The 18,218-nt window shown below is 39.9% G+C and overlaps 1 protein-coding gene across 2 annotated transcripts in view; it reads left to right on the forward strand.

The window, feature by feature from the left end:
• Positions 1 to 2,898, forward strand: part of RELN (reelin) — a 521,022-nt gene extending 518,124 nt beyond the window's left edge. For both annotated transcript variants that reach the window (XM_067746001.1, XM_067746003.1), the window contains one exon: positions 1,783 to 2,898. In XM_067746001.1, coding sequence (XP_067602102.1) covers positions 1,783 to 1,879 — 97 coding nt within the window. In that variant the 3' untranslated portion in view covers positions 1,880 to 2,898. The remainder of the gene's footprint in view (positions 1 to 1,782) is intronic.
• The last annotated feature ends 15,320 nt before the right edge of the window (positions 2,899 to 18,218 follow it).

Consider the following 18,218-nt stretch of genomic DNA (forward strand, 5'->3'; position numbering starts at 1 on the left):
TCTCCTGACACTTGATTAGTTCAATACATTAGGTCGTTGTCTGTTTTTTGTAACTAGACTTTACATAGGCAGCAACTAGTACTTTTAGCAGCTAATGAATAATGGATACGTTCATTTCCTTCTTCAACTGTGACATTGAAACGGGTCAACTTGGTTGATACAGGGGAGCAAGGAGGATAGTCAAGCTACCTGAAGACGAAACCTGATTTTTTTCTTTTTCTCTACAGTGTCTTCAGAGTATATTTTGTTTCCATTCTATAGTTTCTAGTTAGCATTTTTATAGTATAGAAATCCAGGGTGAAAAGTTATTAGCACTTTATTTTGCAAAATATATATCAATGTGATGTCTTCTTTTTATCAAGTTTTCAGCACAGATACTATTGCTTTTTGATTAAACATATCTGATGAAGTTCACTTTATGCATTTTCCTTTGAGAGATTTTATTATAAATCTTCTTTTCGAATGATCAAACATCTAGAAAATCCTATTTTAAAGGTTTCTGTATGTTACAAGTGTTAGTATAATATCCTAGGTAAAACAGTATCATTTTACACCTTGCCTGGTCTGTTGATCATTAATAACTCAGAAGAATACACTGCTCGGTGCAAAATTATCCATTCCCACCTCTTCACCGTGACTCAAGTTCATGTCATATTGACTGACCTTCCTGGTGATAGCACATCACATGACATTGTCCTGCTCCATACGCATTTTGTGTTCCCATAAAATTAAGGAGGAAAAGACTTTAGGACCAGACAGTATTCAAGAGACTCAGTGAATTTGGAAAATACTAAGAGGCTCACACTTAAAAACCACACTTCAGTGCTACATAGAGACATGTTGTCACTCCAGTCCATGTGTGAAAGGAGTCTGATTCTTGTCAGTGACCTCATGGATAATGATCCTTTTTAAATTACATTTTCCATACCAGAACTTTAACAGCTGTCTCTACCAGTATCGTGCATATTCCTACAGGCTCCTAAAATCCATTTTCAGTATTTTTATCAGCTTCACGTAGAGTATGTATGCATGAACGTGTATGTACATGCATGGGGGGAATATATACACATATATTTACATATACATTGAATTATACTTTCTTAGTATTTTATGATCTTTTTTTAGTGGGGTGTCTCCTTCATAAGGCCATGTGTATAGAATATGACCCAAGCTGCTTGTTGTTTGAGGAAGGCAGTGGAATCCGACCTTCTGAGAAAAAAACTTACTTCCTTATTTTGCCCCTGAGACTGCATAAAATAGGAAGGTCAAGCTGATTCAGATAACAAGTTTGTTTTCCCTTTGTTTGTTTCTGCTTTTTAAGCTTTAAATGAAAATGTTTGCTGAAAGAATCAAATTATGCTTTCTACTTGTTAAAGGTGTATTTAAATAAGGTAATGGGTACAGCACGCACTTTGTCTCAAATGAACTCCATCCAAGTAAATGTTTTCAGAAAGAGTTCAAGAATAAAATTAAAGATCCAAAGAGTTTCAGTCCACTTTTGCAATGAATCAAGAGAATTTACCATTTTTTCTGGTTCGGACCTCACTCATGAAAAGAAGGGGATTTCTTCAAGGCCAAAGGCAGTGAATTCAGGTGTCAGCCTTTAGTTCTTCTGTCCTGGGGTGGTAATGTCAGCATGACCTGTTAACCCTGAAAATTGTCAAATAAGTATCAGGGTAACTTAGGACCTAGACTAAGGTCCTAGATTGTGCTTTCAATGATGGGACTTACATGCTCTTTCTCCTTTCCCTCCCCTGCCTCTATCCTTTCTGATTTTAACAGCACTCGCAAACAAAATTACATGATGAATTTTTCACGACAACATGGGCTCAGGCACTTCTACAACAGAAGACGAAGGTCACTTAGACGATACCCATGAGGAATCAAAAAGTTTATTTTTCCTTCCAACTTGTGATGTGTTGTTTTCCGTTCTTTTAAATCTTGTACTGCATCTGATATCAGGAAATTTCTGTGAAGGACTTGGTGATTAACTGAAAGCCCTTCTCAAGACTGAGTATACACCACTTTCCCACACTGTGAACTAATGACAAGTGACTTATTTTCTCATAAGTAAATGTCTTCATGTTGATGTGTCTGTGCAAATTGTGATCTGTGGTAATATCAGTTACAGTGGCAGTATTGAAAATAAGAAATAGTTTAACAGAAAAAAAAAGTTTAAGCACAAAAGTTTAAGAGATTTTATGTTTAAAATGGCATTTAGTACAGTATTTAACATTCTTGGTCACAAATCTATTTAAGTGGACTGTATTTCAGCTATGTATCATGTTTCATATGATTAAATTATCATTGTTTGTCCTTTATGTGTTCTCTTCTACAATATAACAACACATTGACACTGTATTTACTTATGTTGCAATATTTTGCTGCTGAATTTCAGGCTACTTATATTCTGCAGAAAATTCATTGAAATACCTACTCAAGAAGATAGTTGTAAAGATATGGTATCTCCTTTAATACACCCCTTGAAATGTATGTTGGCTTAGCGTTGTTTTGTGGATAAGAAAGATGCCTGACCTTGAAATATTTTCTAATTAAAAATTGTGGATGAAGACCCTGTCTCCCACAAAGGAATTCCCATTTCCTTGTCTAAAGATTCTTTTAAAGTGTTCTGTGGCTGATTTACTAACAGTAACTGCCATTTTGTGTCTGTGGTAACAGAGTGATTTGTGAAACAGTGGATGTTTTCATTGTGTTCTCTTTGTGGATTGTTTTTCCTGCGGGTCATATTCATACCTTTCTGATGAAGTTGTACCAACACCAGCAACATTATAATGGCCCGGTAGCCCTGAACTCTCTATTAACTTAACGAAAAGGTTGCACTCTAGGGTGAACCATGCTAAAAGCCCATGCTTAAATAAAAATTATGTTCAAAAGCCATTGGAAGTTCATTTGTCTTTATTTACTGTTAATTAAATTTTCTGTAGGATTTGTAAGCCTGGTCAGGTTTGGAAAGAACAGTGTCAAATATATTTACTGTTTTTTTTATTTTGTTTCATCATTGATAATAGCAATTATGAAGCCACACTCTCAATGTTGCCATTTTTCTCTTACTCAGTTTTTTTCTATTATTCACTCTGTAATTACACTAAGAAAAGCCAGTAGAGAATTTTGAAAATTATTTAACTCCTGAAAATTTTGTTAGCTGCTGACGTAATTCCTAGCTCATAATAAGTACTCATAATAAGTACTCATAATAAGTACTCATGCATTCATTCAGCAGATATCTACTGAGTACTTGCTATTTGACAGGCACTGTGCTAAGTGTTGAGGATAAAAATGCTGATTGAGACATTTTCCCTGCTTGTTTTTAACATCTACAAAAAAATAAATATGTTGATATTGTTGAATTTGTTGGCTTTCCAGAGGGCTAAAAAAATATACCCAGGTAATAAAGGGCTGAGTGGCAGTAGTATTTCTCATTGGATGATCTCCAGTGAGATTGGAGATTATTGGATTTCCCATTGAAACTTCTCACTGAGAAGTTTAGTTAAATTTTATTTTGAGTCTGGTATCAAATCCATTGTAAATCATTGCCTTGGAGATACAAGGCCTTCTTTTTTCTACCTAATATATGACATATTGTATAATTTGGTGCATATGTGGCCCATAAATATTTCTAAATATTGTATCTTAATTGTTGATTCTTCGTTCACAAATTATCTGCTGCTGGTTCACCATTTGGTGGTATTTTTGTTTCATTTTTTTCATTGGTACGAGGGGTTGAATTTTTCCCAAAGCCTCATCTTTCCAAGTAACTTATACGTGCCATAGAACTACCCCCTGCCTACGGCTGAGATATTTTCAGTGCTCCCATCCACGTGTCTCGCCGTCAGAACAGGATTTGAACTCCCCACCAATTCATCTCCTCGAAATTTTAATAGCATAAGTTGGGACTCACATCTATTGGTTTATTTAATTTGAAAACACAGTTAAAGTAGGAATTCAAGTATTGTTGGCTCAACTGACGTATCTTGCTAAAGGAAACAAAGTTTAGTAACTGATAAAAAGTATTTGTATGGCCAAGTTTCCATGGTTTCTACACTGTTGTCTCTTATTCACTGTACATTTTAATGTAAACTACACTCATATCTAATTTAAATATATTCAATATCACACGTATTTTACCTTTTACCTAAGAAATAACACCTATATTACTTTAAAAATTCCCCAAACTGAGGTTGTCACTAGCACTCTCTTCCTTATGTTCCAAGGTTAAAGAAAGAATTAGAGGGGATCACTTAAAACATGTACCCATTCATTTTAATGTTTTCCAGTTGATAGTTTTGACAGCAAATTGTATATGTCAGCAAGACCCCAGATGCTAGGACATCAAGAATACTGAAAATAAGAAAATACGGTTAATACAAATCTTTGTAGAGAGTAGTATAGTATTAGTAACATTGAATATGTTACAATATCAGTAAAAATTGTATTTGTGTATACAGCATGACGAAGCTACTTCTGGGTATTTACCATAGTAAAACTCTCACATGTATACACAAAGAGATTTGTGCAAGAATGTTCACAGCAGCATTATTTGTACTGGCAAATAATGGGAAGCAATCCAAGTGTACATCAACAAGAGAATGGATAAATTGTGATTTATTTGCATAATAGAACATTGGTGGTGAAAATGGATAAACTTAGAGTATACCTATTAATGATAACAACAAAAGTTGCAAAATTATAAATGTAGTATGATGCCATTTATCAAATATTAAAACTTGCAAATACTGTATATTGCTTATGAATACATGCATACGTTGCAAAACTATAAAAGCATGTATGGGAGTGATACATACAAATGCATGATGGTAGTTACCTCGGGTGAGGAAATAAGATCAGAGTGGGGGATGTGGAAGACATTGTATCTAAAATATTTTATTTCTTTTTTAAAAGTCAAAAGATAATATAACGTTAAGACTTGAATGAGTTGTGTGCGTACAAATGGGCTTGTCATATTTCTGTTCTCATGTGAGGATCTAAATATTATAGCAAAAAAAAAAAAGAATAGGGAATTCCCTGGCGGTCCAGCGGTTAGGACTCGGCGCTCACATTGCTGGGGGCCTGGTTTCAATATCCCGCAAGCTGTGTGACACGGCCAAAAAAAAGAAAAGAATAAATAGGCTTTGTCAGGCAGATTCAATGGGGAAATATATTCTAGCAATAGAGCAGCGTGTGCAAAAATGCAAAGACGGGAAGCAGCTTGGCTCCTTGGGGGAGTCAAAGCTCATTTGTATTTGAGGAGGGGTGCCGGGGAGCAGCCTTGGAGAGACGTCAGGGTCCAGGGTTGCTGGGGGCCTTAGGAGGGAGGGAAGGGGAGTACTTTCTCAAACTAACAAAATTCAGCTTTACCTAGGAGGCACTGGGATAAGTCCACTCTGACCAGAGTGTGGAGAGGGGTTGGAGTTAAGAAAAGAAGCTGAGAGACTGGAATTAACAGGTAGATTTGGGACAAGAGCTGAGGAATAATTTTAAGTTGTCTGATAAGAATGTTGCTAAGGATTCATACTTCTCTAGAGAAACTACAAACTGCTTCACATACAAAATATAGTAGTAAATACAAAAAGTGACTATGTGTTTATTTATTGTGCAGAAGGAAAAGAAAAAAAATAGCTGTTACTGAAAGAATCCCAGTTCAGAGGTGAGAGGACCTTGTCATCATAACTGTATCTTCTATTTAGTCCTTTGGGTGCTTATTATAAATGAATTTTTACAGTATTTTTTAAACCCAACATGGATGGAAATGGATGCTGTCTTTATAGACACAGAAGACCATGCAATGACAATGGGAAAGTCTGCCTCTCTCCAGCGGCCTTATTACCTTATTCCAGCCCCTGGTTCCAGTGTCCAGAAACCATGCCAATACAGCAGAGAAAGAAAAGTTAAGTCTGGAAACATGACTTTTATGGAGAGAATACTGGTTGAATAATATATGGATATACATGTGAATAATAAAAAGGCACAGAAACTGTGTGTAAGAAATATTGCCTCAGTAAATCTAGAGACAGTAAACTAACTTACAGCAAAATTATTATAAGAATCCCTTAATGTTACTATCCATGGAAAACAGACATACTATAAGTCAGGCGCTTTTCACCACCTCTGCAATCACCGTAACAAAAACTAAACAACTCCCTTAAACACTGAAGAGACCCAGGCATTCCTAATTTTAATGTAATTTCTTTCATGTTCATAGTTTAGGTGATTCGAAGTTGATTATTTGGTCTTCCTCTAAATTTCCTAACTGTAATAAAATATAACTATAAAATGTTGGAAACTACATAAATATCCAAACATACATGAGTGTTTGAACACAGTGTGGTACATATACACAATGGAGTATTATGTAACTGTAAAAAAGGATGAGGATAATCTCTGTGAAGTGATATGGAGTGATTTCCATAGATATTGGGACGTGAAAAAAGCTAAGCACAAAAGAGCATTTACAGTCACTCTTTAAGAAAGAAGAGGAAACAGAACACATAGCTATACCTGCTTAGCTTTATGGAGAGAAACCAGGAAGAATAAGACAGAAAATCATGAAGTTGGTTACTCCCCGGGAGGATTGGATGGCATGAGTGGAACAAAGGAGGGAAGACATTTCTCTATTAACATTTGTATAGCTTTCACTTTGGAGGTCAATGTTAATCTACAAGTTCAAAAATTAAATCAAGCCACCAAACTGAAAGTAAACTCATCTCTAAACTAGAAACAATAGCACTAACTCACGAAGTTGTTGTGATATAAGTTAATACAGGTAAGGTGCTTAGAACAATGCCAAGTACATGTGCCAAGCACTGAATAAGTGTTACTCAGTATTACTATTACAATTGTTATTATATTAGGTACCTGAGCACTACTTCCAAAAATAGTTTATAATCCACCTGTCTACAGTGTTGCTACTCAATATTTGGTCCTCCAATTGGCCCACCAGCCCCACCTAGGAGCTTGTTAGAAGTGCATATCTCAGGCCCAACCCAGACCGACTGAATCAGAATCTGCATTTTTAACAAGATCCTCAGGTGATTCCCATGTACATTATAGTTTAAGTACTGGGCTGCAGGACCTGTGTGTGACAAGGTAATCTCCTAAAATGGCAAAGACCAGTGTCAAATGGACGACAATAGAAATTCATGTCACCGGAATCCCATTCCTTCTCAGTATCTCACTCTGTTAGGATTTATTCAGAGATGATCAAAGCCTGAAGAAAAGCAAAATTGGTTTTACACACAGGCCGAGATACCAGTAACTTCCTCATCACAGGACTCTTAGGCTGGTGTGGTGCTCTTGACGAGAGTGCCCTCCTATGGAGTAGAGAGGAAATTTCCAGTTCTCCCGTCCCGCGCTGCGAGGGTGATACCCGGTCTCTGCTCAGACGCCACTGGGTCTCCAAGCGCGCTTTTCAGCTTTAAGACCCGCTGCCAAATAGCTAGCTCATCATATGTGTCACAACAGTATGCACTCTGGAAACGCACAAAAGCAGAAAGAAAAAAAAAATGACCCTAATGAACCAACCATAATCCTTGCTAAGACAAAGCCAGAGGAAAGTTTTTATATTTAAATCATTTCTACCCCTCACCTTCTTGGATTCGTGCACTCTGGCCACGGTGCTCTCTTTTATCCTAGGTGTTAAAAATAAAACAGGCTCTTCCCTTCCCTCTTTTCTTCTTCTTTTATCCCTTCCTTCTTTCCAGCCTCCATTTCCCCTCCATTTATATTCCTTTCTCCTAAATTGCATATTATGTTGCATTACTTAATAAAAAACAAAAGCTGATTTGTAAATTCTAACTCGAATGCCTGGGAAAGAATTTGTCGCGCATGTTTGCAGGTAGTGTTCATCCGAGGCAATTCGTCAAAGCTTTAAAAAACAGAACAGGGCTTCCCTGGTGGCGCAGTGGTTGAGAGTCCGCCTGCCGATGCAGGGGACACGGGTTTGTGCCCCGGTCCGGGAAGATCCCACGTGCCGCGGAGCGGCTGGGCCCGTGAGCCATGGCCGCTGAGCCTGCGCGTCCGGAGCCTGTGCTCCGCAACGGGAGAGGCCACAACAGTGAGAGGCCCGCGTACCGCAAAAACAAAACAAAACAACTGCATGTCAATTCAGTATTGTCATTGTTCCTGTGTCAACGTGAGTCTCCATAATGAGTGTACTTTGAAATATCTGTTAGGGTATTTTCATTTAAAAAAAAAATGACAGTAAGCAATGAAATGTTTCCCGCTTGAATACTCTCGCTTGTCTATTCTGCTTGCTGCACGAATCCCATCATGAGGAGTCCGTGGGCCGCGGGCGACGAGCGTGGGTGTGGCTCGCGCAGCACTGCTGGGCTGGACGCGCGGGGTGTGGCTTTCCTTCCACCTTAGAAGTTCGAGAGGAGGCTCTGAGTCGCAGGGGTCGCGCGGCGCGGCGGGGGGCGGGGCGGGCTCGGGTTACGGGTCGCGCCGGGCGCCGCGCCTCCACTGCTGGTCTAGGGAGCAGTGGCGCGGCGTCGAGGCGGCAGCGGCTCCGGAGCGCGGCGGGGCGGCGGCTCCGCCCAGGGCAGCGCCGGGCAGCGCCGGCCGGTGAGTGCGCGCGGGCCGGGGCCGGGGCGGGAGCGGCCGCGGCGCGCGCGGAGCGCCCCCCGCCTGGTCCGCGGGGGCCCACGGGGCTCGCTGCGTCGCCGCCTCTCCCGGCGTCTTTAGCTCCGCTCTGTGTCTCTCTACCTCTCCGAAAACCCCTTTCCTAAAACGAATTCAACATTTGACGTGCCCACGCCTTGGCCGTCTCTCACCCCTGACAGGATAAAGTCTGAAGAAGCGCCTTCCTTTGCCAACCCGCCCCCCCGAGGCCGCGGCCGCACAGCTTCTTCACCCGACGTTTGCGTCTTCACTGGACGTGTGCGTCCCTGTGGTTCTAACGCAACCCTCTGGTCTTTACAGTTTTGTTTTCGTAGCCTCTCAGGCGCCCAGAACCCTCCGCCTTAACCCGCTGTGCGTAGCCTCAGGCCGCGTGTACCCCAGCCCCGGTGCTGCCCTTCGTCTTCTTCCTGGAGCCCGGCGCCGCCCCCGGCCAAGCCGGGAGCCGGGGTGCGCTCGCCGCTTGGACGGCTCTGGTTCCCCCAGGGGAGCTGTGGTTCGGAGACTGGGCTGCTCCCCGCCTCCTCCCGGCGCCCGGGGGACGTTTGAACCTCGGGTCTCTGGCCTCTCCCTGAGCGGAGGGCTTGCTGAGAGCCTTCCTGCCCTAGAATTTGGTAGTGGTGGCCTCCCGCCTAAGACAAGTCTCCGGCCTAAGCAGTGGGCGCTCTACCGTAATAGCCGCCCTGATATGATGGCCTCCGAAAGCCCTGACTTGTAAAACAGTTGATCAGGAAATCAGTTCGCTTGCATTGACTGCCTAGCTGGGGCGCACTCTGGGCCAGACCCACGATGAAGCAGGATGGAAACGCTAAAGCGGCGGTCACACAGGCTGTGAGGCAGGTGGGGAGATTCTTTTCCTCCCCGTGATGAGGACTATGTATTAATGTGGGGTCTAAAACTTTCAAAACCTGAATGGAAACACAACAAAAATGGCAATTTCGGGGTGGAGGGTGGACTGATTCATCTTTTTCTTATCTGAGAACTGGGAATCTCTAGTGTTATATAAATGTATCATTTAAGGTGAGCTTGGAAATGGAGAGGAATTTGAAGCATGCAATAGGATGCATAAGCCTTTCTGAAGTGAAATTTGAAATAGGTTTTTGCCAGGCAATCCTTCTAATTATTTCTGTAGTGTTTCTTTGTTTCTGAAGACTTTCAGGCAGGGGACGGGAGGCAGGAGAGAGAAATTCAAGCCAATGTGCATTAGAAAGAAACAGGGGGAAGAATTCGTAGGTAAGGTTGCTATGGCTGATATCTTAAGTGCCCTGTTGGAAAGCATTCTAGCCTGTTAAGTAACACCTGAAGCCCCAATTCTGTTACGTAGCATTTCTTTCTTTTTTTTTTCTCTCTTTAACTACTCTGAAACTATACAGAGTTACACGTTCCTCATTAATTTATGAGTGATACCAAAAGAATTGACTCAATCCAACAAGAATTTGAGCACCTTTCCTGTATGAGGTGCTTTGCTAAGAGCTGCAGAAGAATGGAAGATGGTGGAACTTTGTAATTAAAACAACAACAACAACAACAGTGGACTGATTTGTAAGGTGTAGATGCGGTGCCTGTTCAATTTAAAATCAAAAACAGCTGGGCTTCTCTTCATGCTAAATGCCATGTGTAGCCCCTGATAACTTAATCATTTGGCAATTTTATCGTGCCATTGCAGGTGGTCTGCATTTTAGTAATTCCAAAGTAAAAGGTTTTCTAAGTAATACAACTAAATAAGAAAGTACGTTTTCCTTAGCCTTTGCATTACCGTTAAGTTAATGAAGTCAAAATCAACAAGAAAAATTAGATGTTGATTTTCCTTTCCTTTGGTTTCAAACTAGTGAAATCTTGCACAAAAGAAGACAGAGTCAGCATGAATAAATTTAATTTCTGGTGCTTTCCAAACTGTCTTATCTAAGTCCATTCTTTTGGAAGATAGATCCAGTTTCAGGAAATCTTTCAAGCCTTCTTTTGAAAGATAGTTCCAGAGACCAACTTCATAAAACCTTTAACTGTAGATACCAGAAGCCATCAACATCATCATCAGCTTCCCAATTTTACCCTTGAAAACAGTTGTATTCTAGGGGACTTTTGGGGAGGGGACAGGCCTTTTTTAAAATCTGGCCAAAGCTAGGGACTTGATCCCTAGAAAAAATGCACACTCATTTAGAATGTTGTGTATCTTTTGGAGGATTCATGGTATCTTGCTTAAGAACAGGGACAGTGGGACTTCCCTGGTGGCACAGTGGTTAAGAATCTGCCTGCCTATGCAGGGGACACAGGTTCGAGCCCTGGTCCGGGAAGATCCCACATGCTGTGGAGCAACTAAGCCCGTGAGCCACAACTACTGAGCCTGTGCTCTAGAGCCCACGAGCCACAACTACTGAAGCCTGTGCGCCTAGAGCCCATGCTCTGCACCAAGAGAAGCCACCTCAGTGAGAAGCCCGTGCACAGCAACAAAGACCCAGCACAGCCAAAAATAATAAATAAATAAATAAATTTATTAAAAAAACAAAAAAAGAACAGGAGCAGTAAATAAGTCAGAAGGTAGGTAGATGGAGGAAAATGGAAATGAAGCAAGGATGTGGGTAAATCCACAGACTGTAGATATATTTTAATTTACTTCAAATGGAATAAATACCTGGCCTTTTGAGTAAGTGTTCTGTGAATGGGAAGTAATAATTGTTGTAATAATTAGTTGTAAAAGACTGAAGACAAATTAGTCCTATTAATTTTTTAGTTGCTCAAGATCAGCTTTTATCTTGAACATCATGAATCTCGTTTTTCAATTTTTCTTTTTCTTCTCAAGGAAAGTGTTTCTGAGATGATTTTTCTCTTAGCACTGATGCCTCATTCAGAACCGTTTATCACCTGCCAACTTTTCTAATATGGGAATGGTTGAGTTCAAAATTTGAACTTACTCTCACACAACACATACTAGTAGTTCACCTTTGGGAAGGAGATAGATATATCATATAATTACCATATTCAATGTGAACCACTGTGATAGCAGTGGTTGTGTCTTGGAGAGAGTTGGTTAGTATTAGGAATGAGTGGGCAGCATTAAGAATATTTTGGACATAAATTCTTTTAAAAAGAAACAGTAACCAGTGGACTAACTTTCCTTCTTCTATCCCCAGGGCCAAGGAGCAAGCTCTCCCATCTCCAGCTCTCAGCCTCACAGATCAGGATTTCACTGAGCTGCACTAGACCTCCCATCTGGGGACCCTGCCCCCTGCTCTGTGTGCTGCACATTGGATCTGGGTAAGTAGAGGCCCCTGGAACTAGTAAAATGGGAGAGTGAGTCATAGGTAGTGATGAATTTTACCTGGACTACAAGATTCCTTAATATTTCCAGAAGCCTATATCATGTAGCACTATTTGGAAGAAAATGGTAAGAAAGAGAATGCCAGAACCATCACGGTTTACTGTCTCCTTTTAACTTGGATCAGGACCAACCTAACTGATCCTTAGATATGAACCAGTTTTAACTTATCTTACCTTTGAGTGACAACTAGGCAACTGGTCACAACCCTAGAATGTCATTGATAGACATTAACTGGATTACTAAATTAATGGAGATCATGGTTTTAATCCAAGTTCTCTCCTTAACTAGGTATGTGATCTTGGTTAAGTAACAAATCAATTAAATTATTTGGACCGTAATTTTTCTATGGATGAAGTGTGTGTCATGGGATCAGTGGTTCTCAACTACTGTGTAGTTCCCTGCATTTGATGGAACTGGAGAGTTTATTTAAAATATGTGTATACACTGGGTCAGAGATTCTGATTTAATTGGTCTGGGGCAGGCCCAGATATCTCTGTTTTTTACAAGTCCCCCCACACCCCCAGGAAACACTAATGTCCAGCCAAGATTGAGAATCACTGGGTTAAATAAACGCTAAGAACTGATTCTAAGGTTGTGTAACCTAAAAGCAGTAAAATCTGCTTTCATGCGTAGCTTGGCCCAGCATTACGTCCACTCCATGGTAACCAAGCCTAAACACACCTTTCTAAGAAGCAGTCCAAATCAAGCAATTTAAATTTATTCAGGGAAGATGCTGTGCCTTCTCGTGGTTTCAATATTCCCACAATGCTTTGCGAGTTCTCGGCACCTCGTTCGTTTTGATGGACTGAATTAGGTGTAACTCTGCCCATCTAAAATGATTAGCTGTTCCTGAAGGTCCCCAGAGACGATTATCTCTCTTCTCTCGGTATCCATGCCAGTGTTTACTAGCCTATTGAAAGTTTCTCCTAGAGGTGATCTGTGACTTTCTGGGGTTGGGGAGGTGTCAGCAAGGGATAAGGATGATCACATCGATCGTTGCTGAAATGTGAGCTTCTGTGTCCAAACTGAGATAAAAAAATGATCCTCACACCTTCTCAAGTAGTTGTAGACTATCGAGTTACCAGAACTGAGATAAGAGCACATTGTGTACTTTCATCAGTTGTTGGGACCTAATCTTGTTGCCATTACATTGTAAATTCTGTACATGTTCACACTTTGAAAATTATTCTTCAGTTTAGAGATAGGAGTTATTAAAGTGTAATCCGTGAAATTTATTTCTCTTTATCCTACCCTTTTTTCCCTCCCACTGCCCTTCGTATCCCAAAACACTTAGAAGAAGAAAAAAAACTGTGTATGTGTGACTGTTAGATCAGTAAAGGGAAATGGACCTAAGTTGATAAAAGATGGAAAGGCATTAAGAAGGAAACATAAAACAAGGCTAAGGAGGCTCATGGATTGCAAGGAGCTACACTTAATTTCTTTTCTCTCTGCTAGTGGTCTTAGAGCTCCCACACATTTATTCTCAAGTTTTCTAAACTTTAGGCAAATCGGATCCCACCTGCTGTGTGTTGGTAGATGTGTTGGTAGATGTGGGCTTGTGGCCCATGATCCCTACGTGTTCCCTGCATCTTCCATACACAGTACGTGGAGTGGTATCTTCATGGGTGAATTGGCAGCCTGGACATACTTGGTCTAATTCAGCATTGACCAATCCCAGAGCCCGACTTAATCCTAAATAATGTCTTAGGTTGGGGAATATTTTCTTCTGGAGTGGAAAGCTACTGGCTCTGGGGCTCTTTACTTTTGTGTCTCAGAGCTGCCCTTACCTGGAGTCAAAAATGTGATGGAGAACCACAGATTCAGCTCAGCCCCGCACTCTCCATCCTCCTAGAGCTGGCTGCACTCAGAAAAAATTCTAAGATTGGATTCGTTTTATATGTTTATTGCTGATCATTGTTCCCAAAGATTTAGTGGTATTGGGCACAGGCTGTTTTTTTATTTCACAATTTATTCTTTATCTACGTCTTAAAATGAATTAAGATAGGAACAAATGTGCTAGAAAAAGATGGTTTTATCATCATAACTTTAAATCTAATGAAAAACTTAATTCTTGCTAAACTCAAACACCCAATTATGTGTTTATATATAAGCATTTGTCCTCCCACAGATCTAATTTTTGAAGCTAGTAAGTATAATCAGGGTTGGTCTGGTTCTTAGGTTTTGGTTTCAATTATCATTAGTTTGCTTTTTAATCTTTACTTCCTCAAGGTAATTAGAAATGATAACATCTTCTTAACTGGTCCCTGTTTTCTTGAACACTTTTAACAACAGTCTCCAAAGCTAGCAGGGTATTTTGTTTCTTCCTTCCTTCCTTCCTTGATTCACTTATCCATTCAACAGGTGTCTAATGAATTTCTGCTTTGCACCTGTCCTCCTATAGCTTTCATTTTTGCGAAGGCAGGAGGGGAGACAGAAAATAAAGAAGTAAAATACATTGTGAGTTAGATGGTGATACGTGCCGTGGAGAAAAAGAAAGCTGGGAGGAAGGCAGTGGAGGAGTTGGTTGGGCAATATTTAAAATAAGGTGGCCTGAGAAGGTGACCCTGAGACTAGACCCAAAGATTATTTAAAAAAAAAGAAAAAAGAAAAAAAAAAGAAAAGAATAGGTTATGGAGCTTTCTGGGAGTGGAGCTTTCTAGCCAACACAGTGGCCCTGAGGCAGGTGTGGGCCTGGCACATACACAAAACAGCAAGGAGGTCCAAGTGGCTGGAGCAGAGTGATGAGGGGGGAAGTGGAAGGAAATGAAATCAGCAAAGAAAGGGGTGGCTGTGTGATGGAGTCTGGGAGGGTGGGGAAGATCTTGTAGGGCCTTTTCCATGTGATACTTCTATGGTGAAATGAAGATGCGGCTTCTTACTGGTTAGCCAAAACAACGGAAGCCCTGTGATCTCTGTTTCTAGTTTGTTACACCCACTGGATGTTAACCAGTTTTTGTTTCCTCATCAAATCAGGTGATACCGATATTTCCCCTTGTGGTTTCTTTATCCCCAAGGTTGGCTCTGGAGTGGGATTCAGTCTTCCCATCTTTGCTTTCTTGATGCCCTGAAGATTAGGCTTGCCCTTCCTTTTTAAAGAACGTGCCACTAGTCAATAAGAAACAAAAATGGTCAGTACCAAAACCAACAATCATGAGGCAAATTAATAAACTTATACAATGTATATCCTTGGTTTATACTGTAGTCCAGACAAAAAGTGGTTGCATTGCTAGCGAATAGAATGTAGCCTGTGTGATTTGTTGGGTCTGCATATTGTTTTATAAAAATTTGTGTTGGTTTCCAACATTTAAAAATTAAGAAAGTTTTCATTAAAATACAGTTTCAAGTTCTCTTTGAAAATTGAATGTTCTATTTATATGAAGTTCTAGGATGAGCAAAACTAATCTATGACGATGGAAATCGGAACTGAGGCTCCCTGACATGGGGGTGTGGCAGGGATTGACTAGGTAGGGCCACTAGGAGAAATTCTGGATGATGAAAAGGTTCTGTGCATAGTAGTCTGAAATGCATGATAAAACACATTAAACCAAACACTGATCTGTGCAGTTCATTATATGTCAGTCGAACCTCAGTATGAAGAAAGTTTAAAATGGAAGCCAACATTCAGTGAGAGCTGACTAGCAGTGACCACTTCGGACTTGGCATGTGCTCTTGAGATTGGCACAGACTCACCTGGTTCACTTCAATCATTGTCATTACCTACCTGGCCCCTGTAGGTGGTATTGGTGTGTGATTCCTGCAGTAGTGGTTTTGGTTTCAATTATCAGTAGAGAACAAATCTGAAAGGGCCTGATAATGCGTCACTGGCTGTGGAGAAATTATTACCTGCCTCCTCGGGTTGCATGTGAAGCATGTAACAAAAACATAAATCTGGTAGCTTGGGTCCATCCATCTCTCAATTAGCGGTGTTCTCAAATCTGGGATTCTCAGAGGTCTCTGAACATAAATCTCACCTTTCCTCTCAAATGTAAGGGTCGCCTATGTTTGCAGACTCCTCCTCTGAAAGTATAACAGAAAGTACCTTTCAATCCTATTATCAGCACTTAAAACTTACTTTTATTATGTTTGTTATGAAAATAATAGGGTCTACTGTGGAAATCCTAGAAAGTACAGGCAAGAAGAAAATAAAATTACCCACAATTCCAAACATAACCTCTGTTTACCATTTTGTGATAAATGCTTTCACATTTTTCTCCATACATCTATATATACTTTATATTGAAAATACGTTTACTATGTAAAATTTAGCACACAATCACCCAATTTGCAAAATGAAAAAAAAATAAGTAAAAATGAAAGATGACAGACTAAGGACAGGCATTTGCCTTCCCTCTGTCCTATAACTCTTTTTAAATGGCTGTAACATTTTACAAATAGTAGGAAGAACTCTGAAGAGAATGGGATAGCGAAATGTTTGGAGGCAAGTTGCTGATGAAACAGAACCAAGATTTGGATCACCACCAGGATCAGGAAGGACCACCAGGGGAGGGAGAGTGACCCTCTAGAAAGAAGCTCTGAGCATGAAGTCAGCAAGGACAGAGAGCAGGCATAAGCAGGGGGGCCTGAAAGCAGAGAGACTGGGCGTTTGGCATTGAAGAGTAAACCCTTTCTGTTTCTGGCATTTGAAAAGAGAGGTGCCCCTAGCCTGAAGGCCAGCTCTTGCCTCCTCATCCTGAAGTAAAGCTACACAGCGTTGTAAATCAACTATACTTCAATTAAAAAAATAAAATAAAAATCTAAGGACTATCAAAAACAGAAAGAAAATAGCTTTAAAAAAATGTGAGTTCCCTCAGTGATTAAAAAGATATTGTTTCCATACAACAAAAACACAATTCTATAAAGAAAAAGTATAATCAAAAAACAGGCAAAAAAGGATCTTGAAATTTTAAAATAAATAAATTTTATTTTAAATAAATAAATTTTAAAAATAATTGCTAAAATAAAAATTAGTTTATTAAAGCAGCTGAAAGATAAAGTTTAAGAAATCTCCTGGAATGTACAATGAAATGTCAAAGAGATGGGGAATATATATGCTAGAAAAGATAAGAAACATAGAGAAATAGTCCATTAAGTCCACTTTCAGCCTATTGGGGCTCTAGAAAGAGAAAACAAAATGGAAGGGAAGAAGTTGACAAAAAAATACTAGGAAAAGATTTCCTGTAGTTGAGGAAAAGCGTGAGATAAAAATGATGCATTAAATGAATGGAAAAATATCTATATAGAGATATAATCATTATAAAATTTCAGAGTCAAGGATACAGAGAGGTTCCTAAAACTTTCTGAAAGAGAAAATAAAGTCACTCAAGATTGATGTAAAGCTTCTCATCATTGAACTGGATACTAAACTACAGTGGAGCAATGCCTTCAGAGTTATGAGGGAAAATGATTTTGAACTTAAAATTCTATTGCCAGTAAAATTATTAAGTGTGAGAGTAAAATGAAGACCTTTTCAGATCTGCAAAGACTCAGGCAATTTACTTGCAAGTACCCTTTCTGAAACAGTTGCCTAAGGATGTGCTCTAGCAAAAAGAGAGTAAAAAGTAAGAAGGAGGAACATGTGAAATAAGAGTGTTACTCCCCAAATGCAATCCTAGGCTGGCAGCTTTGTACCAGGCTTAGAAAGAAATTGATACAAATTAAAACAAGTAGTCAGTAAACTCCAAGAAGAATGACTTTAAGAAGAACTAAGTAATTTCTGTTCAACAGATAGAACCAGTAATGAACTATATTCACAGAGTTATAATAACAGGACATCTAGCAACCTGGAGAACTAAACTGAGTCATACAGACCTCCCTTCAGTACAAACATACAAAAATAAAGAATAAAACACAATGACATGTTTAAATAAGTAGTTAACTTTAAAATAAAGACTGCCAGAAGAATGCAGGAAATGGTTTAAAAGAGCACTAAGTGCAAGCTTATACTCAGCACAACCATAGCAGTTTCTCTGGGGGATACAGATCCTGGGGTGTGGGGATGGGATCATGCCATTTAAATCTGGAAGGAAGACGTGACCTCAGGCCCAAGGAGACAGGGAACCTCTTCTCACCTCCCTCCCATTTAATATGAGCTCACAATTTTAAAAACCTACAAACCACCATAAGGGAGTGTCAGCAAACAAAACAAATAGAAGAATCACATCCCAAAGAATTGAAAATAATAGAAATATGTGAAAAAAATCATAAGTGTGTTAAAAATTATTAAAGGAGTGGGCTCCCCTGGTGGCGCAGTGGTTGGTAGTCTGCCTGC

Source organism: Pseudorca crassidens, chromosome 8, assembly GCF_039906515.1.
Source record: "Pseudorca crassidens isolate mPseCra1 chromosome 8, mPseCra1.hap1, whole genome shotgun sequence".
In the NCBI taxonomy this organism is placed as follows: domain Eukaryota; kingdom Metazoa; phylum Chordata; class Mammalia; order Artiodactyla; family Delphinidae; genus Pseudorca; species Pseudorca crassidens.